Source organism: Opisthocomus hoazin, chromosome 12, assembly GCF_030867145.1.
Source record: "Opisthocomus hoazin isolate bOpiHoa1 chromosome 12, bOpiHoa1.hap1, whole genome shotgun sequence".
Taxonomy (NCBI): Eukaryota; Metazoa; Chordata; class Aves; order Opisthocomiformes; family Opisthocomidae; genus Opisthocomus; species Opisthocomus hoazin.
This window is the reverse complement of record NC_134425.1, coordinates 4831036-4858522: the sequence shown is the minus strand read 5'-3', so window position 1 is coordinate 4858522 and position 27487 is coordinate 4831036. Positions and strand designations below refer to the sequence as shown.

Below are 27487 nucleotides of genomic sequence, written 5' to 3'. Positions count from 1 at the left end.
TGGAGGAACAGAGATAAAAAGAAAGACAACAACGGTCCTGCCTGCTGACTGTTAGGTACACTGCAAGAGGGACAGTCCTGGTGTCCAGCTGCCATCACCACAGTTTTGAGGACATTTGAAAGTCACAGCAGTTGTGTGCTTGGATTTGATATTTTAAGTATGTTACTTAAGAATTGTTACTGTGACCAGTCCTGACAAACCAGAGATTCTGAGCATGTGTCTGCGCACTTAATAGAAAGGAAAAAGAAATGGAACAAGTTGGGCATATAGGTAATTTTAGTACTGAAAACTGATGCAAAGTTTTTAATTGGACACAAAGTACAATTTTTCAGCTTTCATAACTCAAGTTAAAATCCTCAAATTTTACAGTGCTGAAATAAGAATGAAAAATGGTTTTTAAAGCTTTAAAACTGGAGTGTTAGTTTAGGGAGGCTTTAATCAAAGTTTCTGCCAAGGTAATTTTCTGTGTGTTACTGTGCATTATCTAATAACTTTATAGTCCTTTATGTAAGATTTAAATTCAGTTCCTCATCAGAATTTAACAATTTCAGATACCCTAGAGATGTGCCAAGTGTTTGTACCTTTCTCCCTCTCCAAGACTTTATTCCCCTTCTGCAGTGTGAAAGCCTGCCTCCTGAGTGCATTTCGGCTTTAGACGGGGGCTCCACTGCTCGGTAAGCCGCCCCGGACTTCCCAGCAGCAGTTAAGAGGTTGCACAGGGAAGAGAGGATACAGAAAAGCAGCCGAGTTTCCCAACTGCCTGCTGACTTTGCACGGCCACCAGGTAAGGATGACATTAACGGCACAGCAGAAGCGGCTGTGGAAGTCGTCACAGCCTTTGCAAAAGTCTCCATGTGAACACCTTGAAATACCAGCGCGAACTTTCCTGGCAGTGCCTGGAGACGGCAGTGACCCCGCGGGTACAGTCTGAGCGCCGGCTCTGAGACCGCAGGGCCGCAACCCACCCCTGTTAACACACGGCCAGGCCCCTGATTTCTGTACAGAAATGCACTCTGCCACTCTGGGCAGACGTGGAGGCAGCTTGATTTGCCTCGAACTGGAAGGAGAATGGGGAAATGAATAGTGAAACAGAACTGAAAACAAACCCCCATTGGGACATTCTAATATAAAGTCAACAGCCTGAGAGAGAAGGGGAGGGAGCTGTCATCTCACGTGAAGCCTGCACAAAGCCATAGATGGGGGAAGGAGGAGGAGGGACGTAGAGCTCTTCAAAATGCTGCCCTTCCCAGTGCCAATTCCTCTTTAAAAATTAATAGAAAAGGATGGAGTATCAGTGTCTCTGCTGGAAGGAGACAGCTGAGTGGATGAGGTCTTCCTTGTGTTTTGGTTCATGTACCTTTCACGACGCCCTGAATTTTGTTATTTTCTCCCTCCATTGGAAGCCTTTCAGTGCAAAAGTCCATTGAAGATAGCATTGCTGCGTTTTGCCTCCTGTGCTAAGCCAGGGAGCACAGTTAGGATCTGTGTGGATATGTGCGTGTTGTACCAGAGCGCCAAACCGACACCAGAAGGGAAGGTTTGGGATGATCCCAAATTAAAGAGCCTGCTTCCCTCCTCATGCTCCCAGATGCAGAGCTCGGACTCTTCCCTAGTAAAGAACCAATATGGGTTCAGCATGGAAAAACCACAGGTCCTCTAGCAAAGCTTTCCGGCGTAGGAGAGAGGGCCCTTCCCCGTGCAGGCAATGGGCGTTCATGTCTACTCAGATCAGAGCCACACGAGCTGTATCCAGAGATCAGGAAAAAGAGAACTGGCACCTACTCTTTGCTCTCTCTCCATCTGGAAGTACTGAGAAAATTCAACCCAAACAACCAAACCCAGCTTTTGAAGTTAATATACTGGGGAAAAAAAAAAAGAAACTAGTCTGGTACTGGAGACGGCAGCACCGCTCACAGCCCTGCCAGCCCCGATCCTGCTGCCTCCCTCCCAGAGCCGTGGGGCGAGCCCTGCCTGCCCCGGCGTGCGACAGCCAGCACGTGCACCCGGGGTGCGAGCCCGGCACGCGCCACAAGGCTGCCACTTCGCAGCAAGCCCTGCCGTGGGGGCAGGCCGCCCGACGCTCACCTCGCAGTGGTAGCACTCCACATGGTAGTCTTTGTCCATCGACACCACCCGAATGGTCTCCTCGGAGCCCTGTTGGGGAAGCAGAGTGAAGATAAGGGTGGGATTGCGAGCAGTGCTTTCAGTACCCAACCTATCGCTCTGGAGAGCCGCTTCCCTGGGGAAGCCCCTCTTCCTTCGCAGAGGAGGCATTGCTGCTTGGCAGCAGCGTGGGTGCCTGACATCTCTAAGCTGCAGAGGTCATCTGGGAAGCGTAGCCAAAACTTCGTCGTCAAGGGACAAATTAGTCTTCCAGTAATTTTCCAAGGGCACCCAGGATCTGAATGAATTACCAGCCAAAAACTATGACCTGCTGACTGGGTAACTGTTCCTTGTAGAGATCCTGGCCTGAGTTTTCCAGGACTTGTATCCCCCTCAGACCACCAGCGGCACAGCTACTTTGCACATGCACACGTCACTGTATGCACCCTGCAGGGACTGACACACCAGGCTGGCAGGTAACGGTGTGTGCAGGCCAGAACCTCAGCGTGAGGGTGGATGCAGTGGGGTTGTGTAATTCCTGGCGGAGCCCCAGGCCCTGCAGAGCCGCCCATACCCTTCTCGTAACCCCACAGACTCTTCCCCTGATCCACGCTGAAGACAGAGCTCATTCCATTTGTTGCCTTGCATTGTTTCCAGTGCCAGGCGTGGTTAGAGCATCAGATCTGATGTAGGCTACGTCTGTGAGAAGCCGAGGGCAAGTTAGTACCTGCACTGCTAGACTTGAACTAACCTAAGAAACCTCCATGGGAAAGAACACGGAGCCTACCCTGCTGGCCATCAGAGGAGTCAGCAGTAGGACTGCTCCCCCCCTTTTTTTTTAAATGTCTTTTTGTAAGACACAAATCCAGTGACATTTACATAGGGGTTTTCTCCTCACAGCCCATCACCAGGACAAGCAGTTCTGCCTTTGCCTTTGTAAGGTTTCTAATTGTGGGAGATCTGGCCATTTAACAGCAATAATAACGCCAGAGGTACGGCGCCGAGTCCCGCACCCACTGGAGCCCGAGGGAGCACCACTGCGGCAGGCAGAAAAGGGCTGCTCCGTGCAGAGGGCTCATCGTGCGCACTGTACTGTCAGGATGGGCTGCGGCTGCAAGCAGGTCATTCACTCGGCTTCCTTTTCAGCCCACTTTCCTGCTGCCTTTTCCACCCCTTTAAGGACTTTCACTGCATTGCCACCCCAGGACAACCGACTGTGTGGCCTTTTCACAGGGTCGGGTAACCCGCAGATGTCTTTCCAAGTTTGGGCATCTTAGACCCACATCAGAAATGCAAACGTAGCAGACAGGGGAAATTGCTACTTGAGCTAATGGGAGATTCTAAAAATAAACAGGGCTTTACTTCTCGGGTTGTTCTTGGAGCCCCAGTCAAGGCTTTCAATTAAATGAGATTTATAACAGCACAATTAAGACCTGGAAAGCATCCTAAAGATACAATGTTCTATGCTGCATAACTAGTATGACTATTACAACCTCTGGGAATGTTTGGGAGTGACATGACTGCTGAGCTGTGTTTAATTTACTATCTATCTGACGCAGTATGGATTCTGGAAGAGGTAGGAAAAGCATCTTGTGTCTTTAGGAAGTGTTTGTAAGCCAACAGCTGTTTTCTCTGCAGAGTCAGTGCGTGTTAACACGTACCTGTGCTGGCAGGATCGGCTGGTTACAGGAAGCGCATTTTGGTGCAAAAACCCTAGGGTGAAAGAAGAAGTGTTAAAATCATATTTAAAGCTTCTTCAAAAAGTACACCCAAGAGAGCTATTCTGACCATGCCTTGCTTTCAGCACAGTGTAGATCCACAGGATTTGAAACACCTCTAAGTGTTTGATGATATTCAGGGCAACGGAGATTTGGAAGAGGCTGATCTAGCCCAGCCTTATTGCTTAGGTCTTCCTGACCTCTCGACGTAATGACTCCAGCCCTCTTCCCACGTACGCCCTTTCTCTTACCTCCCCTCACTCCTACAGCCACTGAAATGCTTCCAGAGACTCGCTGCTCTGGCTGCAAAGCAGCTCCTCGCTTGGGGACTGCCACCATCCGATGTCCAGAAGACATAACTACGCTAAACAGGAGAGCGGCTGATCGCAACTAGGATCTACTTGATCCGAAGTACATCAACTGGTCTTACTCCCCACAGCTGCGTTTTACAACTACCGCCGGGCCAACGTGCACTCTGCTCTTGCCACAGGGCCAGCTTGGTACCGACCCGGCTGAGCTCAGGGCCCTACTCGTGCTGCACAAGCTGAGTTACTTGTTGAGTGGAGCTAAGAGCATTCACCGTGCCTTTGAGTGGGAGCAGGAAGGAGTCCAAAGGCAATCAAACCACAAAGCTTTCTGTCGGGTCAGGCTAGAATCATTCTAGCACCAGCTGCTAATTACGTGTCTGCTGTCCAGTCTAGGTGAATGGAACTTAATTCACCAGTCCCATCCACTAACAGAACCTCGACTCAATTAGAAACAGTCGGCAGAACCTACCATCACTTGCAGAATTAGCCTGCTCTAATTAGTACTGAACGTCCTGAAAGAAGTAGAGAAACAGCCACCAGAGAAGTACACCCTCTGCCACGACTTGATGTTCAACCTCACCTGCCCACTGTATGCCACACTGGGCCCATGAAGTGACCTTTAATTTAACTTTAAAATACTTTACAAAGGCAATGTGTGAGAGCGGCACTTCAGGGACATCTGAGCAAATAGATATGACTCTCTGTCTCCTACAAGGCTTATAACTGTACCAATAATTTAGCTACTAAAATTCTTCCAAGGACGCAACTGATTTGTGTACTTACGTGTGGTAGTCTTTGACACAGTAAATGTTGTTCTCCACATCGACAGTGAAGGGAACGCCATCCAAACACTCGTTACACACCACGCAGCGGAAGCAGCCAGGATGGTAGGACTTTCCAAGGGCCTGTAAGATCTTAAAAGCCAAACAGCAGAATAAGCGGATGCACGACTACGAGATTCCCCCCTGTATGCTGCTGTGTCTGATTCTTAATAACGACAGCGAGAAAAGCACTTCAGGATGAAATTACCACTCTGCAGATCTGTCAGCAAGCGGCCTTTCAAAACAATCAACTGGCTTGTTTCAGGGGGCTCCCAATAACGAGAGACAACTGTGAAAATCAGGCTAACGCCCATCAGTCTCTGCTCTGCAGGGCCAATACTGCCAATAGAAATTAAAACCGGCTTCGGAGACCACTTCTTGGGACATCTGCTGCAGCCAAATGCAAGTCACTGGGATACAGAGTTAATTTGCAAAACTTAACAAGCTGTGACAGACAGAATCCAAACCAGTCATTACTCAAACTTAAAGCAACAAACCAAGCAAATAAATAGGTCTCCTTTATTAATGAAGGGTCCTAATCCACCGCAGTTACCAACTGGTTACCACTCAGCCATCAGGGCCCCTCAGTTTCTGTTAGAATTCCGTCTGTACCCACGTGTTTGGACACAGGGCCATCCCTCCACCCAGGCTTTTCCCACCTGACCTTCCCTGCTGCGCTTCCAAGGCTTCCAGGAAAGGCCCAACAGAGCCCCAGCTACGCCACCACCGAACAGATCCCCCCTCCCTCCCGGTGTCCCTGCACGCAACACTCCCTGCAGCACCAGGACGGCAAACAGGACACGCCAAGCCCATGAACAAGCCTCTGGGAAGAGTGGGACATGGCACCATCTTCACACAGGTCCCAGCGGGTTACGGCACCAACTGCATACACGTCAGGGATAAGAAATACCTTTGGAAGGTAATTTCAAAAAGCATTTGCCAGCAGCAGTGCTCAGCTTGGAGCTGCTAACAAGCTGGAGATGAAAAATCTCCCCAGGCCACGCTCTCATGGCCCTGTAGATGATTTTATGAATAAAGATCCAATCGACAAGAAATAAGAAGTGGTACATAAGAAAAATGCACAAAGTCCATTTAATTTAACCTTTTTTCCCCTCTAATGAAGCCCTATAGCTCTCCGCCGAGCGAGTGGCATCCGAGCCCGTTCCCAGCCAGACCCAACGCGCCTGCGTGCGTGTTGCTGCCTGGGCAGCTGCGCAGCACGATGCGGGGCCGCGGCTCCCGGCTGGACACAGGCACGGCTGTCGCTGGCGTGCTCCCAGGGAGGAACGCGAAGGAATTAGCCAGATAAGAATGCTTAATTCCTGGAGCTCCCAGAGCCGGCTCCTGCTGTCGGAGCACGCCTGCTGATGGGAGAGGGACAGACCAGCACCTGCCAGCTCCCAGCTACTGAGCTCCACCGACAAGATGCTACGGACTCTTGCCTGGGATTCTGCAATTAAGGGCCAGCTCCGAGCACACAAGTGAGGATACCCCTCCCCCTCCCAGCATGACACAACTCTAGAAATTTGCTCGTGGGCTAAACCGAACAATATCCTTGTCCAACCAGTGGTGCCAGGATATAAGCCAGAATCCTCATTAGCGAAGGCTCCGTTCCAGCTCCTGCTGAACCTCCGTGTTTGCAATGCAGCAGCTACTTCTGTTAGGCACACTGAGGTTCATATACGCTTTAAGGCAAGAGGAAAACAGATATGCTACCCAATCTGCACTTCTTCAGTGTGCAAGCCACTTCATTTTGTTTGGGAATTTCTGCTTAGGAAGAACAGACTAAATTCTTCCTACCTTACCCACTGAACCGATGCCAGCAGTATCTGGCCCAACCCACAGCCCTTTGATTTTTTTTGTTATAAAAGTAACTCTGAGTACTGTCTCTCTACAAATCCCAGTGGCAAGAACGCATTTTAACTGACGTGGAGGAAGTGGCAGAAGGTACATCAAGTAAGCCACCGAGCGGACAACAAACCTCAGGACCACTGATAACGTCCCTCTCCTCTCTAGCCCAGATTCGGCCCCCTCGACAGAGCTCCTGCTATTCTGCTGTCTTACAGAGCACAGCCTCTGCTTTCCTTTGCCACATTCGCATAAAAAGCTGTGCTGTATTTTCCCCCTTTAGTATTAAAATTTTATTTATCCTTTTTTTTAAAACTGGCATGTGGCAGAACAACAGCCTCCCATGAGCTCAGGTGGAAAAGCAGCCCAACTCACTGTACTTCACAGTCCTAGAGCAGCATCTTTGTTTATTTACTGCCTCAGTTTCAAAAATCACCTTGACAGCAGTGAAGACACGATGATATTCTGACCAGGGAGAAAGCACAACGTCTCACAGCGCACCACCCAAAGTACGAGCAACGCGAGCTGCCCCACGGTCAGGAGCTTCGGTCTCTTACCATTTCCATTATGAGGTGTCCACAAACGAAGCACTTGTCCGCTGTTTGCTGAAAACCTGAATACTGTTCAAATGACAGAAAAGAAAGGACTATTAGTGGCCACTCCTCTAGCTGCAGAAGTACCTTTTCAGTGAACGCTGCGCTGGTTTCCAGCCTGTGCTGCGTATTATAACAAACCATACAGTAGGTTTGGGAGACATGGACTCGGAAGCCTTCGCTCTGCTCTTGCAGCACGCTCAGCTACCAGCTCGGCCTTCTGACCCACTGCAAGAGCTCCACTGAGATTTCCAATGTCACAGTATTATGCTAAGTTTGATTTTTGCTTTTGAAACCTAGTTGGCGAGTTTGCGTTTGATGGGCTGGAATTGGCTTCAATTCACTCCTTCAGTTGTTGTTGTTGGGGAATTAAATAGCATAGGACTTACCTCCCGACTCCTGCTCAGAGTAGCAACCAGATGCTTGCTGGCCTCAGAGTTTGGACCTACGTTTCACTCCATGCTATGTGCAGGCTACAAAACCAAAGATGGGCCCGAGGAGGCTTTAGCTGCCTTGTGGATGCCAAGCTTTCTGTCTAGGGAAGAACCCAAGAGTCCCGCTGTAGGAGCTCGGGCTCCCTGCACAACGCGGGCAACAGCAAGGTGCCTTGGACACAGACCAGCCGTGAGCCCGCGCTCCAGCCTGGAGCGGGAGCAGGGACAGCCGGGCAGGCCTGGCGGCAGAGCCACTCGCGTTCAGCGCCGGCAGCACGGCAGCGGGGAGACACTGTGCCCCCTGGGAGCAAATCTCTGTGCTCCCTACCCCAGCAGTTTTGACCTTAACTTTGTAGTTGCATCCCCAAAGCAGATCGTGTTTCAGATGCCAACGCCTGTCTTTAGCCCTGTGGTTAGGGGGATACAAAAGACACCACGGCCAGGCGACTGCCCTACCAAACAGCTACCCGACAGGCAAGAGGCGTTTGCCTCCGGACTCCAGCCGCGTAATTCTGAAACTGGCATCTGCAGCGGCCGAACCTGGCAGCGCAGCCCTCACAGCTCCACACCTACTGCACGCCCAGAACACAGCTCATGCAGTCTTAAACTTTGAAACTTCATCGCAAGAGACCAAGGTGTTGAGGAACAAATGGCAAGGCACACAGTTCTAGCTGGCTATTTCTGCAAGATGCTATTTTTCTGCTTTTTCCTGCTTCTTCCTGATGCGGAAGACAGGCCTGGCTGCTTGGGACGCTGCTTGGCTGCGCTGTATCTGGGTAACCATCAGCTAGACTGTTTCCTACGGCTGCGAACGCGAGCGTTACTGGAAACAGGTGGGTAGGTCCGAGCCGCGCAGACAGCAGCGGATTAACAATAGTACAAACCCAGCTAATTCTAAAATCCTGCTGGAATGAATTTACCCGGACCATCTGGCTGTCATTTGATAAGGAATGCAAAGGAGCACTTACCCAGCTATTGATGAAGAGGGAACATTATTCCCCAGGAAGAGAATGGCATCGTGGTCAGATGAATGCCATTTACTGCTAACTAGATTGTCATAAATTACACTGTTTGTCAGAGAGGAAGGTTTTGCTGACACAAAACCACTCTTTATACAACTAGCCTTATTAAATTAAAACCATGATTTGTTTTTAACAAGAGAATTGTTATTTCTCAAACACATCCAGAACTGGATTACCCAATTTAGACAACTTTGCAAAATGGCAGTAAGTCCAATGCCAGCAACAAAACATCTCAGAGGCTCGGGGAGCTGTCCTTCACCGCCGCACTCTTCCCTTTTCTGATCACAGTGTCGACCCCAGACAAGCTGGAGACCCAATTCAGTGAGACCAGCTCTGCTTGTGCCTGAAATCTCTTTGTGCTGGAACAGACCAACAGCCTCGGACCCCAGCAGCACCGCTTCCCACTGACGGTAGTACTGCAGACACTGCTGTTTAAGGGTAAACAATAAATGATTTCCTCTACGTTTTTGTAGCTCACCTGTCAACTTCTGCTTTGCAGCGTTTGTTCTTAACTTGGAGAGTTCAAACAGGGCTGTTGTGCTAAGTTTTCGGTTTTAGAAGCAGAGCTTACAAACAAAGTCTTAAAATACTAATCAAAATTGGCAACCTCTGCCTTCAAAGCACTTGATTATTATTAACCTTCACAAATCTTGTGTGTGCAACGAGAGAGCAGCTGTGACTTGCTCCAGACTGCAGCCAAGGCAGAACGGCCTCTTCCCTGTCCCTCAGCACGGCCGAGAGCCGCCCTGACGGTGGGCTCCCAGCGCGACAGGGTGGTGGAAGCACTGGTCCCCCAGAGCTTGCCAGCTAGGGAATGCAAGAGCAGAGGAGGTTGTGGTCTGCAGCCTCTTTTATTACCGACATAGTTGGAGGGGGGAAAAGCAGCAGATCGCAGTGGAAGAGTGAAGGGCCACGGGCTGAAGGGCCATGGGCTGACAGGCAAGACCCCGGAGGCGAGGCCACGTCCCTGCCAGGCTTCCTGCACACACTGTACTCCACACACACCGCTTCTGTCGGGATGCAGGCAGCGCTGGCTCCGTTCTAGCCCTACTCTGGAAGGGGTTCTTATGGGCCAGCTTTTTTTCTAAAAAAAATATGTTGTTGGCAGACCAGTAAGATGATGTAAATACCGACCAATCTCAAACTAGATGGAAACGTCCAGAAGTCTACAGACAGACTGTACCCAGGACAAATAAGAAGGAGAATTTTGAACTTTCCCAAATACTCATTATAGATGCTCACTAAACATATGTAAAAACATTGAAAGAAGTTGTTATAAAAAGAACAGCTCTGAAATTCAAAGCTGAAAACGAAGTGTTACTCCCTACTCTCACTTCTGTGACTTGGAAATAAGATGCTAGTCACTAGGACACAAAGAAAACAAGCGCATGTTGAAGAGCCGGTATATTATTTTTCCTGATTTCTTAGTTTGTTCCCAACTGTTTTCTCCTATATTTACCTTGTCCTTGGCTTCTCTCCCAGGATAATAAAATATCACTTTATGTGCATGAATCCAGACTTCGTAATCAAGCTCTCCAATGATACTTATATAAAATAAGACTCTGGGAAACTAAATACACCTTGAGAAATATTTTAATTATGTTAGAATAGAAGAGTAAAAATAAAGTTGAAGACTTGGCTGGCTGAACTTTTCTTTTGTTTGCTGTCCACTATACTTTGATTATCAAATGGGCAAAAAAATCTCTTAAAGATTCTATCCAAGGATCTTTGTTTCTATGTAAGAGGAAAACAAGTCCCCTTCTGTCCTGAATATTTAGCCCTGTTAGTGTCCTCCTGTGATAATCTTGGGGTTTCCAACTCTTCTGTCTAATGTGCCATACATCCAAAAGAAATTAACAATGAATTTTGAGCATATAATGAACAATTATGCATGGAGGATAATCCCACTGAGTACTATGAGAAACAATTTCTCCTGTCCGCACTGTTCTGTGTCGGCCCAGGGTCCTTTAAAGTCTGATGTTCTCATCGTGATTTTCAAAAGCAAAAACATTCAGAAAATCGCACGCCTGAAAAAGGCTTCAGGGCCCAAAGTTTCTACCTTAGGCAACGGCAGATCTTTGAAAAGACGTGTCGCTGCTTCTCCTCTGCATGCCTAGCCGTGCCCAAGGAGAGGCTGATGCACTCCCTGCTGTTACGCGCTCGGCAAAACAAAACCTTCCTCCTGGAAACAGGCCCTGGAATCTCATTCAGGCCCATTTTCGTCTTTGATGAGGATGTTCAAAACCTGCGAAAGGTTTGTGCAAGCAGATCGAGCGGGCTGCATTTCAGTAGGTGTGGCAGCTGCTGCCCGGCCATGGTATGCAGCCGTAACAGCTACAACTCAGGGTTACAGCACTGCGAAGTCACCAAGTGCGACTGCCCAGCCCAGCCTCGAGATTCCTATTCTTTTACGCTTTAAGGGCTTTTGAGAGGGACGATCAGGAGTTTTTGCCAAAATGCTTCAAGCATTTAATTCTGAAAACTAATTTCTGAATTGGGTGCTATGCTAATAATGTACTCCAACCCCAGGCTGCCTGTAATCCCTCACAGACTCTCTTCTCCTTGGTTTCCCATTAGCAGAGCATCTGTCTTCTCGCTGCTTTATTGTTTGCTCTCTGCATGGGACCCTCAGTACATGGGACGCAACAATGCAAGAAATTCATGGGATCACGTTAAGAGAGGGAGAGAATATAAAATTTGGTTTCATGCAGATGAGGTTTTGTTGTTGTTGTTTTACACACGTATTTAAATGCAGCGATTAAACTGAACTGAACAAAATGGGGCCTTCACAGGCTCAAAGATACGAGAGCCTCATGGCAGGTGGCAGAGATTAAACGAAAGGAAAATAGTCCAGCACTTTACTCTTCAGCTCGCTGAAGCCCTTTCATACACCCTGTTGCTTCCCCCTGCCTTGCTGCCAGCGAGGAAAAGCGACCGCAGCAGCTTCTCTTCCCGCCTCTGCGTTTCCACTTTGTTACGTGTGAAGGACTTGGGGGGGAAGGAGGCACTGCGCGTTCTGCACAGAGGTAACAGTTGGTCTGGCGATGCACAAACCTGCCAGAAATCAGGAACTCCGCTGCTCGCTAACTTTGCCCTGGCAGTCAGGCGTTTTACAGCCTCTGAGAAGGGAACAGCCTTTTACCTCCTCGAGAGCCTACAGAGACCCACAGGGGAGCACTCACCACAGCTACTTTCTGTCTGATTCATTAAGAGCCAACAACCGTTTTCTTACCTAGATCTTCCTTAAACAAACTCCTGTGGAAGCTCTGCAGTGACAGTGATCAAGAAAAAAGCCTGAAACAACAACTTCAACTCTGCATCATATCATACAGCCCCAAATCCATCAGCTTGATCCACACTGTACAGCACTTCACCCTGCACAGCGTTATACTCTTGCTGTGGGGTGTTTATTGCTGCTGCTACCATCTCTTATGCACACTGCGAAAGAAACCGGCTACATTAGAACACATCTTCCTGGAAAAAAAAAACAACATGGATTTTATTCACAACAGTTGTTGAAAGATTTCAATTCGAAACATAACAGCAACTAACACCAGCGTTCACTACAGAAGTGGAAACACACCACTTTCTCACATGTCTTTTTCCTGACTCTCCCACCGAAAAAAATTAATGCTGTCTGCTTACAAGTGTTTGGCAGGAGTTACACATAATTACAAAGAGCTCTAGTTCTTTTAAGTGTTCTTCAGTTATTGTAATTTACTTTTCAATCTCATATTAAGAAAAACGGGATCATCTGACTTTTTGGATCACGATCTCAAGAGGAAAGAGGGGAGTAACTATTTGGCATGAAACCCACTGGGCTTTGTAACACGCTCTTCAAAACATTCCACTAGCAAACGTGAAGTACGGGATAGTTGCAAAAGCTAGTCTACAGTGACACATCTCAGAAAAAAAACCTCTCTGTCCTTCCTTGTCCGTTTTGTCACGGCCCTGAGAGGGATTCCTGCGGCCCATTTAACAACCCACAACCCCGTTCGGGACATGCTGAGCATCCTTCCAGTGAATGCAGACCTCACTCACACACTGATATTTCATCACATCATGTTTATCTACATTATCACCTGGGTCTAGGTACCGCCTGTGCACTGCTCTTTTATAAACTGGAGAGATTTTTCCAGGCTCCAGTCCATCTCCTACTTCAGAACAGCAGTTTCCTTCAGCTAGCAGACCTGCGGTTTCCACACCATGCAGTGTTTGCAGCGTTTGCCCTTAGTTTCTCAGCCTTGGTGCCAACATTTTCATATGGGCCCTAGCTTTAAAAGCTTGTCCTCTGGGGTGAACTCCTGGGAGAAAATCCAGACCCCCCTGAAGTCAACAGGACTTCTGCCACCAGCTTCAATGGACTTGCAACTCCTTGATACGGGGTACAGCACTACACCGGTGTGCTGCAACGAGAGGCGAGCCCAAACCGCCAGCTCCACACGCTCTTCATCTGAGTCACATTCAAGTCCAAAGTGCAGAGGCCAGTTGATATTTGACGATCCCTAAATATTCTGAAACTTGAATTTTAAGCCCATCTGTAGGTTTGATGCAACACTTCAATTCAGAGTACCCCAATTAATCATCATTACTGTCAAATTAGTTTTTAAAGTAAAACTAGGACCACTGGCGTACTGCAAACTTTGGAAAAACTAAGGAAGGGAAGTATTCAAATAGCCTTGGCAGGGAAGGGCTGGAGCGAGACACAAGTAACAACACGAACTTCACGCCCTCACGCACCGATCGCAGTAACACGCTATGCTCTGTTTGGCTTTGTTTTCAGCGACAGCGCTAGGGAGCACAGCAACGCTCGGCAACGCTCGGCATTCATGATGCCTCTGGAACCTGAAAGCACCTCCTGACCCAACCTAGAGCCATCAGCGCCTCGGGCACCCTCGCAGACTTCCTTACACTTCCGTATACCAGGAATACTGCAGCAAATCCCCTCCAGAGCTTCACTGATGTCATTCTGTTAAACATCTCAACAAACACCCGTGTCTGCCTGTCCTCTGACTGCAGTATGCACCCGAACAGCCGGTCTCCTAAACACACCCTCACAGCCACCCAGAACTCCATTTGCTCTGCGATTCCCATCAGATACGAGATGGATGCAAGCTGCGACTTTATTCATCTACCTTTTCAAGGGAGTCTGTTTTTCCCGACAGACTCTCGCTTAGCAGCAGTGGGCTCTCTGGCTAATGCACCAGTCCCAGTGCTCACCTCCCAGGGGGCATCTCTGAACATCTGTCCTCGCTGCGACGGAAAATCAGACCTCTGACTCCAGCTGACACCAGCTAAGCAAGAGCTATCTTCCTAGGGCCCCAGCAAGGGGACGGGCCACTTCCCACACTGCCAGGCTTGCAAACAGCATGTGCACGAACCGAGAGGAACAGCCTCGGGGGTATTCATATTTACACTGCAGCCATCACTACCCAAACGAGAGTAAGGGTCTCGCTGTGTTTGGTGCTACAGGAGCTGAAGGTGCAAGCCCTGTTCTCACGAACTGCTGACCACCAGCTAGTCCTCTGCTGATATCCCGTCCCCTGCGGCCTCAGAAGGCCGACCATTTCCGTTTGTCACCTCCCCACCAGTCCGGCACACCCCGATCCTTTCGCATTTCTACAACCATGGAGAGTTTTACAGCTGTGGAGCCAAGAGGCTATGGCTCAGCGAGGAGCGCAGCGTCCTGAGCAGCACCCGTTGCCCGCGCCGGGGAGAGAGCGATTTGCAGCCCCAGCAGACTGGATGGAGAGGAGAAGGGAGGCTGGAGAGGCTGCTGCAGGTGCAAGGCTCAGCGCCGGTGTGGCTGCGGGCTGCTTGCCCTCCTTGGGCCGCAGCTCAGCCCCTGTCCGGCCGGGGCAAGGAGCCGCAGAGGCATGGCACGGCGAGGGGCTGGCCACCCTCTGGGCTGCTGAGGGGAGACCCAAAGGCTCCCTGCAACGTGCTGCGCCTCTCTTCACCCTGGGCATGGGCCAAATGAGGGTTTAGAGCCTTGCTCTTCAAGGATTTCAGGGCAAAGCAACAGATCTCCCGCCAGTCTTACTGAAATGGATGAACAGCTTTAGTCAAAACTTTCAGCAATTAATGACAGCGAAGTTAGCCGGAGGCAAAAACCTGGCGTGAAGAAGTTCAGCCTAAATGATTAAATTTGGCAAAGTTGTAAGACAGTGAAAGAGATAACGCTAAAAGGGGAAGTTTTGGATGACCTTCATGCTATGCGCTGCAGCTTGTGGTGTCTGTAATAGGTTATTTCCAGAGCATCTGAGCGTCTTCCAGTAGTGCATTAAGCAATGTAACTAACATCTGTCACGAGGTTCATTTTCCCTCTCATCTCCTCCCTAGAGGGAAATTCTTTCATTTCTTAACCTCTGCTGGACCCCCACTCAATAATGTTCATTACCTCAAGAGAAAAGGGGAAAGCCTATCAAAAAGCAAAACAAAAAAAGAAAACAAAGAGAGATAACAGATCGAAGATTCAGGCTGCTTTGGTGACATTTTAAAAGTCTTTTTTGCCAAGAAAAACAGTAATTTCTTTTCAATTTCTTTACATGGTATTTAAGCATTGAAAAGGAAAGACAAATTAAAATTATTGAGCTATTTTTCCCTCACCCATGATTATGCAGCAATTTATCAACAAAATGGAACAAGAACATCTGACTGGGATTATTTATTACACAGTAAGGCATTTATTTTTTGTTCGCTTCACCAGGAACAGTGTCCCTTTTCTGGCCAGTTAGCCATCTGTGTCCTAAGAGCTTTCAGGGAAAGATTAAACTGTCATTTGTTTTATTTCCTTTCATGAAAGAACCGTCTTAACAGGGCTGAGGCAAAACTTGGATATTGCTGGACTTGCTACCTTAAGGTGGCATGAAGAAGAGTAACCAGAGCTTCCCTGGAGCTAAAGCAAAGCAATGACAAGTCTGGGGGTTTGGGTTTGTTCTTCTCGCTCCGCACACTCAGCAACACGCAGCACCGCTGCCGAAGCGCTCCCCCGGGAAACGGCACAGACCAGGCGATCGCTACGCCATCCTCAGGCAGAGGTGCGAGTATCTGCAGATTTTGGTTTTGGTTTTTTAAATCCGATTCATTCGCTAAATTTAGCCAACATGGCTTGGGCCTGAGCACCGAGTGGGCCTGCAGCTGCTGTGGGCGGGAAGCAGGAGGCTGACGAGACCACCAAAGGCAGCACTATGCCATGCGCCCCAGCGTGGGGTGCCCCAGCCCCACACACCAGGGCTGGCACCACTCTCACCTGGACGGCTGTGGCCGGTGGCATCCCCTCCCCACCTACAATGCCACAAGCGGGCCTGAGAACTTCTAGCATTTCTTCCCTGGAAAGAATGAGCAAAATAAGCCACCCGATTCAGAGAAAGATAATCTGTGCCCTCAGTAAGAGCAAACATGTGGGAAAGCTATTTGCTAGAAGAATGTACCTTGCGGCTGTTGCCAAAGGCTTTGATGGGTGTATCTGTGCTTGGATAGCTTTACGGCTGCACAGTGGAAATTGCTCATAACGAATGATAACATCTACATTTCTCTAACACCTTCCGTCCAGAAATCAAAAGCGCTTTTCAAAGAAAGGGCCAGATTTTGAACGCTTGACGCCAGCAGCTCCTCATGTCACACCTTTACGGACCAGTTCTTTTGAAACACCTCGGTAGCCAAAGCTCTCTGGCACTCGCTATGCCTGAAGTGACAACCGAGCTCTCCTAAAAAATGTGGCCCACACAGCTGGCATGCAACTGCCTCCGGGCTGGGAGAGTCATACCCCGGTGCAGCTGGCACCAGCGCTGCACCTCGGAGCGGATGGCAGCTTGGCCGAGGAGGGCGAGCCCTGCTCTTACAACAAGTGCCAAACATTTATAAGGACCAGAGAATGGCTTTTCTCAAGGCCTTGGCTTTAAGGACCATACATACTATTGCAGTGAATTCCACCCATCACCTTTGATAGAGAGCGAGACCTGATCTGCCTTGAGTGGGTGGGAGTTAGAGAACCAGGCATCGCATATGAGCCACCAGCTGCAGCTCTGGAGACTGCTCCGGCAGGAGCCGTTCCCACGCAGAAAATGGCAGTATTGCAAGAGAAGCAAAATCCTGACAGCTACAGGGCATTCAACGTTTCTAACAGTTAAAAGAAACCTGTAAATAATATCCATTCTCCCCTAAAATTTCCTACATTGACTGGTTCACAGCAAGAACCAGTTCAGCTCTTCTGTCCACCGTTGCTCACGTGCTGTTTACTGCAGTCCCAAGGCAGGACTTCACTGCAGTCCCAGTGCCTTGCCTGCGCTGGCCTGCCGGACATCCCCAGTGCCTTGCCAGGCACCATGACGGGGAAAAGCACCCGCGGCAACTCATGGGATGCACAGAGGCAGCAGCGGGGACGGGCAGAGCTCTGCAGGAACGGCAGCCCTTGGCTCTGCCCTGCGCTGCCTGCTGAGGGTGGGATGGGGACAGGCTCTGGCAGGGTGGCTGTGCCCGTCCGCACTGCATCCATGCACCAGCCGCTTCTTGCTGGGAGGGCAAGTGAGGGGCTCGCTCGGACCACCGCTGCTTTGGCGGGACCACAGGCAGAGACAGGCCGACTCCGCACTTCCGTCCCTGGGAATACACGGAAAGCCCGTCCAGCTGCTGCAAGCCTAACCCCGCACACACAGCCCCCTCCAAACCAGCTCTTCTGACGTGGGTTTCACCAGTGACGCCGGCGCAACAGCACAGTGCCTCCTGCCCAAACTGCCTGGAGCTGCTCTGCTGTCTGGTTCCTGTTACGTCGCCATCATACTTGAAATAACCCGGTCACGAGCTGTGGGGCTGCATCTCCGCAGAGCTCCCATACCTACAGGAGCACCTAATCCTCCCCATCCCATAGCTACAGGAGCACCTAATTCTCCCGATCAGTTCCCGGGCAAACAAAAGCAGAGGAAGAGCGAGGCCACCAACGGGAGACAGTATTGTCTTAGCAGGAATACAATTATAACATAGGTAGACTGCCTCTATTTACCTCCCCAAATTAAAATAATCTTTTTCTTCTGCTTTTACCTAAGCGTGAAACCAGAATGTGACCCACTCTGCTTCCGCCTGCATTTACTGGCCAGGAAGCGGCTGCCACGAGCCGAGAGACGAGTCTCCCCGTACAAGAGCGGCCGAAGGAGGAGCGGGTGCTCACGCGGCTGCTGCGGGACAGGGCAGAGGTTGCAGAGAGCGGGGAGGCACGTCTCTGCGGGAGGCCTGCGGGCTCAGGGCTACGGGACGACTCCACAGACCGCCATCACACGCAGCTGCCCCTATAGCTCTGCTGGCGCGCTCTCCCCGGCCTGCAAAGCTTGCCTGGTAGTGCTCACAGGACAGAACGCAAGAGCAACACAAATTTAAAAAAAAATTTTTTTTTTAACCCTCCCCACCTCCCTCCACCCCAGTTATTCGCTCCCCTACCGTCTCGCTACCATGCTGTCAGCAGGGAATCCACAGATAAAATAAAGCTGCACTAAGATCTGGAGTTACGGTGCAGAGTGAAATTCTCAGTTACACAGGACAAGAAGCTGGCTATCTGCTCTGGACTGAAAGCACCTCTTTATAGAGAGGACTGGCGTTTCCAAGTGGTTAGAAGCAAGACCTGGGCATGTGAAGTAGTGAAAATAATTTCCTTTTTAATTGCTACTTTGCGGCCTTTTCCTCCAACTTTGAGAAAGGCTGTGAGCTTTCTCTGTCCGCAGAACTCTAAAATAGGCAAAGGTGGTTTATTTTATTAGGGAAACAAAACAATTCCTAGTACTCTTGCTATGGCATATGCTCAGGGGAAGCCAAGAGAAGATGAAATCACTTTCTGAGAAGCAGCTGGCTTAATATGGGCAGGGACAATGTCGGAATTTGATTTCTTTTGCTGACTTACGCAGCAGTGAGTCCCTTGGACTGCTTCTCTCCCACCCCCTGTGCTCCTGGCCGCTGTTCAGACACACCTGCAGGAGCTCTGGGCTTTTAAATCCGTGCCTTAAATGCCCCCACAGTTCCCTAACCTGCAGAAAGTTTATTCCTATCAGGTCCTTAATCTCAGTTTTCTTGGGAAAATCACTGCAAGTATCTCCCCTCAGAAACCTACGACAGAAAATGTCTAAGAACTAAAGTGGATTCCCCCCCACCCCTTGAAAACTGCATGTTCTCCAAGAGATTGAGATCTTGAGATCCAAAATTCTCGTGTTTAAGCTGAAATTACAAACTAATAACAGCAATCATCATTAAGTCTGGATAACAGGCTTTGATGGGGAAAGTACATTCCAATACAATTCAAAATAAAAATCAAAGGTCGAGCCCCTCCGTCTCACACTCCACCTTTTCTCCCTTTCCCTGTGCTTCTGCAGAAACACAGGAAGGGAAGAGCTGAATAAAGCAAGGGAGAAAACATAAGTTTCTCTCCCAAATGCAAGCAAAACAGCAGCACACTTCAATTCTAACAAGAAACTTATTTTCTGCACAACATACAATTTGCTCTTTTCAGCAGGCTCCAGCTGTGGTAGGCTGAGAGTAAAGGTGTAACACAAGCAGGCAAATATGGCTTGCATTTTAGGAATTTCCATTATTTTTATGGATTGCATTGATGAGAAATGCATCTGCACACTCTGAACTGCCAGTAACATTTTTGTTGTGGGATATGCTTTGAATAATTCCTTTGCAAAAAGCATGGCCGTATATTCATTAGAAATGGAAAGTCATTCTGGAAGACCCAAGCGTCTAAACGAATGGTATTTCAATAAATAAAGGTGGTATAAATTCAATATACTGATTCTCCAATTCATCATCCTCTATGCTAAAATATATCATTCCTCTCTAATTTCAATTCCCAGCCATGCTGTCCTCTTAATCTTAATTATAAATGGTCTGCCACTTATCAAATCATTCTCTGTGGACTGCACAATCCTCACTCTTAATTGCACAAATATTTTATTTTTGGAACAACACAGCTCAGCAACAAGCTTCATTTTTCTTTTCATGACTCAGTCTCTATTAAAGTAAAGCATTTATAAAAGCTCTGGGAGCATGGAGAGAAAATTAGTTGCTCCTCCGTGGCTAACAGTTCTTAGCTAATCACAATGCAGCCCCACATCACCCCGAGCAGAGCAGCGACTAAAACTGCGCCTGCAACAAAGCAACATTGTCCACAGCGATGACGTGCTCCAGTCAAAAACGTCTCCCCTCTTGTTATGATTGGTATTCCCCAGATGTTTGACTTCGAGCTCTCGCTTGGCAGGCGAGGCCTCGTGGCTGCGATTCAAGTCCCAGGCTTGAGCAGCTCCAGTGTTTATTCTCATAATTTACACTTTGTGGTGGCTTATGGACAGCTATGTGCTCGGTTTCGGAGCCACCACTTCAAACCAAGGGCCTGATCCTGCCCTTACGGAGTGAGTGGTAAATGCTTCCCAATTCCAGCGCTGGCAGGAGGCCTCAGATGACTCAACCATCTCCCAGAGCAAACAAGCCAATATAAAAGAACAATTTGGTTTAAAAACAATTAAAACATGCCTGAAATCTTACTTACTAGGAAGTCTTCTTCACAGTACACCTTGCCATTGACGTTGTAGAACGCTTTTCCTCGTAGTCTTCTCCCTGTCAAAACACGGCACCGTCAGCACCCCGCGCTCGGTCCCCAGCCCCGCTGTTCGGCCGCGCAGCACCGCGCCGCTCCCCACTCCCCGCAGGGCCCGGCCCGCGGCACGCATCCTGCGGCACGCTCCCAGCTCCATCCCGCCCGCACTGACTCCTTATCAACTAAACACTGCCTCGACGTGTGGTTTATGGAACCCAGCCGACACCAGGTCCTGGAAAACTGGAAATCTGAAGGGATTGTCCCGGGGGAAAGGCTCATTCATAAATCAAGACAATTTTCTTAGCAGGTAAAATCACGGCAGGCATACATCTGAGCAATGCGTTTGTCTCGGAAGGACCAAACCAGGGACACTGCATACGCACCTTTAAAAACATTAATACATTAAGCAACGCCACAGCACCTACACCCGCAGCCCCCTGTGATGCTACAGCAGTACAAGGCACACACGACAGAGGGAAAGGCAGAAAAATCCCACTGAAAACAACAGATCTCATTTTCAGGTCTGAACATCTGCCATTTCGTTAGTGCTTGTGGAACGCTACTGACAAAGCCTGTGACCATTGCTAACTGACGGCTCCCTTTACAGCTAAGAAATGCACAACAGACTCCAGAGAGTCCCCACCAAAAGGATTAAAAGCAGGAATCACTGCGCCAAAGCAGTTCTTAGACGCAGCGGATCAGATCCCTCTTACCCCAGCATTGCTCCAATGAAAGCAACGCTGTCTCCCCAGTGCAAAACCAGAGAGGGGAAGGAGGAACAGCACTCACCCCGACTCGCCCGCTCTCCCCTCCGCGCCAGAGTCCTGCTGGCCAGAGCTCCCAGACACTGGGTGCCCTCCTGAGCTCCTGCAGCCTTGGCAAGCCGACGGCATGGTGCCTGCTACGGGCTGCGTTCCGGCTGCTGCTCGCAGCAACATGGAGCGGGGAAGAGGGCAAGAGGCTCTGTATTTGTAGGTCAACAGCCGACCTCTCCCAGGTCACCGCCAGAGCTTTCACTCCACAGAATCAGCCTGGACATCTCCTACCGAGGCAGAGCGGCAGCTCCACCACAAACATCGCCGATCTCTGCGGAGGGTTTGACTCTGAGGACCAGCGAGCCGAGCCAGCTGGCCGAGCACAGAGGGGCAGGAGCGCTCCCCACAGTTTCCACAAACAACGTTGAGGAAAATATGATTAATTTTCAGCGCATGAGAGTGCCTTTTACACGTTGCCACTGCGACCCGATCCTGGGAAACAGTGCGTGGCACAAAGAAGTCGGGATCTGGGCTGATGCTTTTGGGAAATCACATGCTGCATGTGGTCGTCTGGCGGTTTTACTGTCGTGGCCGAGGGAAATGCTTCCTTTGTGTGCACATTCTTGGGCTGTCGATCTCATGGGCGGCTGTCTCTGTACTGCTGGTAGGTGGAGTCAGCTCTTGTTTGTCTTCCCAGCTGCCTGGTAGCACTGGTGGGGACCCAGAGCCTGGTGGTGTGGGCAATGCCCCGCGACCGTCTCAGCTCCTCTGGGACTCTTCAGCAAAACTGGTCCACCCCACACACCGCCGAAACAAGACATAGGCCTGGGACAGCCATCAGCGGGTGATGGGCCTCTCTCAATGGATACTGGAGCAACCACCTCTAGATCTTCCCTCCTGCTTATCCAAGCTGCTTTTGAACTTCCCCAGTGAAAGGTAAAGGAAAGGTAAATGGAATGAAGAACAGGAGTTGGAAACTGACACAATTTGTCTTTAGACGGTGCAAATGAAGCAGCTGCACCCAGAGCTGGGACTTGCCTCGGACATGCTGATGCAGCACTTCCACTTCGCTCACACGCCACCGGTGCAGAGCCGGGGTGTTTGTCACCCTCACCGCTCCCCATTATGGTTAGGACCAGCAGAGGTAATTAGGGACTGAAGCCGTGAAAAGCCGGAATTGAAGACTCGATAGCTGGCAGGCTATTAAGCAGGTATTGTTTATTATGGCACCGGGCACACGGGGGATCTCTCCTCCAAATGTGCACGCCAAACACCCTGTCACTTCAGCTTAAATACAATCACAGTATATATATTCATTATATTTCCGAGAAATGCTTAGCATATTAATGATTTTTCCAAGAACTAATTAGCCTATGTTAATGTCTTTCACGCATGTCTGTTAGCGTCCTCGGGTGGTCTTTGGGGGTCCTAAGATGAAGGCTTATACTCCTCATCACAGTGTCCGCTGGTTGACCTTTGTTTCTGCGCAAACTCAGTTCTAAGATCAGTTTACCCTGTCCTTCCAGGTTGTTTTGCTCCGGTCTTGTTGCCCTCCTGGTGCCTCTTTATCTCTGTAGCTTGGTGCATCTGCCCTCCCAAGGCTGAGCTGTCTGGGGTAGAATTATTTAGGAGCCTCTCTATCTTAGAGCTTTCCTGTCTTCTCAAAACAGCAAGTCAAGTTTGTCTAAGTAGCGTTATTGAGGAGCCTCTTCATCTTAAAGCTTTCCCGTCTTCTCAAAACAGCAAGGATCTACTTTAGTTTAATTACAATCACTCTGGTAAGTGGAAATTTTACATTTACGGGTATCAGGACAAATCCCGAACTCCGCTGCTGGAAGGATCTCTGCAGGAAAGGAACACCCGAATGCTGGGAGGCATCAGCATCTCCCAACCATATATCCCGCTTGGTATCCCAGTGCGCAGAGCCTGGCAGAGCTCAGGTTGATACGAACGCCCCGAATTCTGCTCCTGTTGTTTCCTTAGCATGGATCAGGAAGGAGTGGGAAGCCCACAAGCCAGCAGAAACAAGGCAAACCCAATGCTTTGGCCTGGCTCTCGAAGACACTCAAGTGATCAGAGACGCCTGGGAGCCGACCACCCTGCGACATGCAGCAACCCCACCTCTCCCAGCGCGGCAAAGCTGCCGGCCTCCCCCTCGGCCCCCGCGCAGCCGCTCTGCCAGCCCCCTGCCTGCCAGCCCCAGTGGGCTGCCCTCCCCTGCCACACAGCCGACGGGGTCAAAACGCCTCCGCTCCGCATGGCGCTTGCAGAGCAACACCTTTCAAAACTGAGGACAAATACCGCTTCACCCATTTTACAGCTTAAAAAAAGAAGCCACCTATCAGGAAACCAACTCACCTAACGTCACAGAGCAGGCATGCAGCTTGCTCACATGATAATTACTATTATTAGCACTAATTAATAAGATAGACGGGCCTTTTGCCTTACAGGAACTTCATTCAGGGATTGTACAGTAACTGTCTCATAAACAAGAAACAGCAAGCTATCACACAAATAGCCATGGCTGCACTCTATCGGCTTCTACAACCTGCATTTTAGAAGCAAAGACAGAAACACAGGCTCCATTTGCCCTCCAGAAGAGCTTGCTAAACGACGGCATCGAACACGGTCCAGCAGCAGACCCCACGAGCGCCTGGGCATCGGGTGAGGGCCACAGCCACGAGGGACGTGCAGGCAGTGGCGGTCAGGCAGACGCCCGGCCCGAGGAGACGCTGCGCTGGCACCTCCTGACCCAGCAGCCCTGCGGCCACGGCGCCTTGAGGCCAGGCCACCTGCCCCAGGCTGGGCGTGCTGGGTGGACAAGGCGGTTCCACCTCTCGAGGTCCTGGAGCGACTCGGGGGCCTGCGCAGCACCAGCCTGCTCTGGGCAGCCGCAGCCTCGTACTGTCAGTCAGGCAGAGATCACACGTCAGGAAAAGGCAATGTTGCTTCGGCAGCGGAGCCGAACGCCTGGCCAGCTAGACACGGTGGCATCGTCCTGCCCGCTGGCACACAGAACCTGCTGCTTGGCTGTCCTCTGAACGGCTGAGCACAGCTGAGCCCTGCTTGCTATTTGCTTTCATGATATTGAAACAAAAAAGTCGAGAGTTTCTGACAAAACTTGATGCAACTTGCCGATAGCTCTTTATAATAATGAGGAGTTCTAACGAGCAGCCTCGTGCAGAGTTCACAAGCACAGCGCTGCCTGCCTCCTCTGCTGGATACCCACCTTGGCACATCCGCCCGGTCAGACCAGACTGTAGCAGCAGTGGGGAGGCAGAGGCTCTGTTCCGCACTCGACCAGCGCAGCGGCAGGTCGGCCGGGAACGTGCTGGGGACCATGGGATGGGGCAGAAGCCGCCCAGCCCGCATGCAGGCACCCAATGTTAGCATTTACAGGGAAGCCTTTTCTCTCTCGAGTGCTTTTTAGAGCCTTGTTCTACTGCGGAAAACGAAGCTGGCGCGCTCACGGTGACAACAATCGCTTGTCGCAAATAACCTTCACATTTCTCGACTGACACCCACGTTTGAGGGGTTGTGAGTGCCCAGACAAGGGGGTTCCACCACCCCAGCTGGGAGGCAGAGACCTCCCCAATGCTCCAGCAAAGAGCGCCCAGTTTCACACAGACAGTCCAGCGGTTAGCAAAGTGCAAGCTAGAAACTACTCTGTCCCAAGCAACGATCACAACTGGTGTTTGTAACCAACATGACACACACCCAAATGAAAGCAGGCTTTTGGAACTTGAAAAAGATATATACAATCAGAATCAGCTCTAGGTTTTTAACATCAGCTTTCACATTTAAACAGTTTACGAGTCTCTGGCATTTAAATGTGTCTAGTGATTACTTCCTGCACAGTTTTTCTCCCTTATGTGTTGCAAACTAAAAGGAAGGAACGGGAGAGCTGTTGCTTTAGCAAACGACTCAGCTCAAAGATTTGGCTTGCAAAAGGAAAAATGACCCACAGCTGACACAGGCTGTCCACAACTATTCTCCCCAGTCTCCACAACACTTTGCAGGGTGGTGAAAACACACCAGCCGGGAAGCCAAGGCGGGGAAAAACTTATTCCAGTGCTGTTTCAAAAGCTGCTCCAGGCCCTCGCGGAACAAAATGTGCATCAGACGGGGCTTTACAGTCTCGAGGAGGTGCTCCGAAAGAGCGCTGACAACTTCCCGTCCCCTCCCCACCAGCCCGGAAAGCATCTTCAAAGCCCTCCCTGCCGCGGGGTATTTGCCTACAGGGAGGTGAGTTATCAAGCCGCAGCCTTCAGCGGTCCATCTCCAGCCTCACACGGGATGATGCAACCGTGTCGGGGGCTAACACCCCCCTCGCCCTTGTCAGACAAGAGATAGCAGCGTCTCACTGTCACAGCATGGTTATTAGACCTAATTACTGTTCGCAGCGTGCTTTGAAGTTGAAAAGTGCCAAGCATTATTATAATATTTTAAGTACTTTGATGATTAAAAACACGCAACCGTTGGGTAATAACCATGATTTACTAGCATTGTAGTGTAAGCAAGTTCATGTGAGAAGCCTGCATTGTCTCAGTGCCTGACGCTACTTAAAAACAAACAGCTCCTCTCTGACATAATGGGAATGCTGCAGCCCAGGCCTCGCCTCCCAGATAACGCCTGGCGCGTCCCTCAGACTACCAGCGCGCCGAAAAAAACGCACAGCGTACCTCCTCACCATCCTGGTCTCTCTCCTGGTGTATGTGCCTCTTCTCGTAACTCCATACGGGAAAGTTTCGGCGTTAGAGGGATCAAAATGCAAGATGACTAATAATGCCCTTGTTATTTCTAACGTTACAGCTGCGTGCAACAAGAGGATTGTATTTTAGTCAGAAAATGTAATTAAAACCTCCATATGTGGAGAGTAATCGAAGAGTTCAGTTGTAGGTATCACTGTTCAAGCAGAGCTAATTAGAAGCCTGAGCAGCCCCATCTATCGCCACGGAATATTATCCAAGTACCTGCCGTTTCTGTTAGCTGGGGACAGCCCTGGCGAGGTCTGACCACACACGAGCACAGAACTTGGCTCTGCTGCTGCTTCTGCCATGAGGGCACAGCCCCCCGGGAGCCCCGACGTGGCCAGCCAGCACGGCACGGGCAGCAGTGGGAGCAGGCAGCCAGCACGGCACGGGCAGCGACGGAAGCAGCCAGCGAGCACGGTGCAGGCAGGGGCGGGAGCAGGCGGGATGGCTGCCCTGCCGCCGCGTCAGGGGCTTGCTCGAGCCCCCAGCATGGCCATGCACTGCTCTGGTACCACCTCGAGCTCCAGGCTTGTCTCACAGCAGCAGCACAAATACTCAGCACCCTTCTTTAACAGCTCTTTCTGGAGGAAAAAAAGCATATCACATTGCTTCCCTCACTGGGATTTCTTCCCTTCAATTCTTATTTTACGAACTGTCAGTTCTGAGGCTGAACGGGACACGCAGTGAGAATCCCTGCACCCAGGAAGCTCTGGGCCGTGACTCGCACCACTCTGAGCATGGCAGCTCCTGGCTCTTCATGCCTGACTGACCGAAGAACTGCGTGTATCTGTTTTAGCTAGTGATGCTAAACATGGACCCAATTGCTTGTTAACTGCTTCAGACGCCATCTCTGCAGTGACTGATGTGACACCAGCATCGCTACCGGTCTCATGTTGGCACCGTAAGTGACGGTTTCTCAAAGCATTCAAACTAAAGCAACACATAAATACACGCAGGGTTAATAGGCAACAACACTTGCTCAAATATTTTCCAGCTACCACAACAGGGAAGGAAAACGGCCATGCATTGCCCCAAAGCCCATTATGAGTGAAACCAGACACAAGCTGGCTCGGCGGCCACTGTCTCCATCACTGCTCAATGGAAACGTAGACTTCAGCAGGCTAAGCCTCATCATTTGGTTTCGCAGAAGCCCCTGGCACAGGTCTGGAGCTGCTCCGATCCAGAGCCGGTCTGCGGTGGCTGCCCACGCTCCCAAACGCAGGCAGCACCCCAACGCGCTTTCGCATCCCACGTGCCGTGGCAGGGCCCGTCGCCGAGCCCGTGTCGGGCAGCTGGAGCCCCAGCGATCTGCCCTGTGGCCTGCGGACACCGTGACGGCAGCACAGGGCACTGCAACGGGAACCGCCATCCACAGCCTTGAGCAAAACCCTGGCACAGGTGCTGCAGCTTTTCTTGCCATGCAAGGTGTGAGCCGTCCTGTGAAGAGTGCCCGTGTGTGCTCTGAGTACGCGTTTTAATGACTGAGAAACCGGGACTGTAGTAACTCAAAAGCTGAAGGGCAAATTAAATATCCAGAGTCCAGTCTGTTCACC

At 50.2% G+C, this 27487-nt stretch overlaps 1 protein-coding gene across 2 annotated transcripts in view; it reads right to left on the bottom strand.

Moving 5' to 3' along the window:
- The window catches only part of WTIP (WT1 interacting protein), an 87097-nt gene that overhangs the window by 2121 nt on the left and 57489 nt on the right, over positions 1 to 27487 (bottom strand). For both annotated transcript variants that reach the window (XM_075433796.1, XM_075433797.1), the window contains exons 3-7: positions 20378 to 20445; positions 7356 to 7418; positions 4913 to 5043; positions 3765 to 3816; positions 2086 to 2154 (exon numbers count right to left, since the gene is read on the bottom strand). In XM_075433796.1, coding sequence (XP_075289911.1) covers positions 2086 to 2154; positions 3765 to 3816; positions 4913 to 5043; positions 7356 to 7418; positions 20378 to 20445 — 383 coding nt within the window. The remainder of the gene's footprint in view (positions 1 to 2085; positions 2155 to 3764; positions 3817 to 4912; positions 5044 to 7355; positions 7419 to 20377; positions 20446 to 27487) is intronic.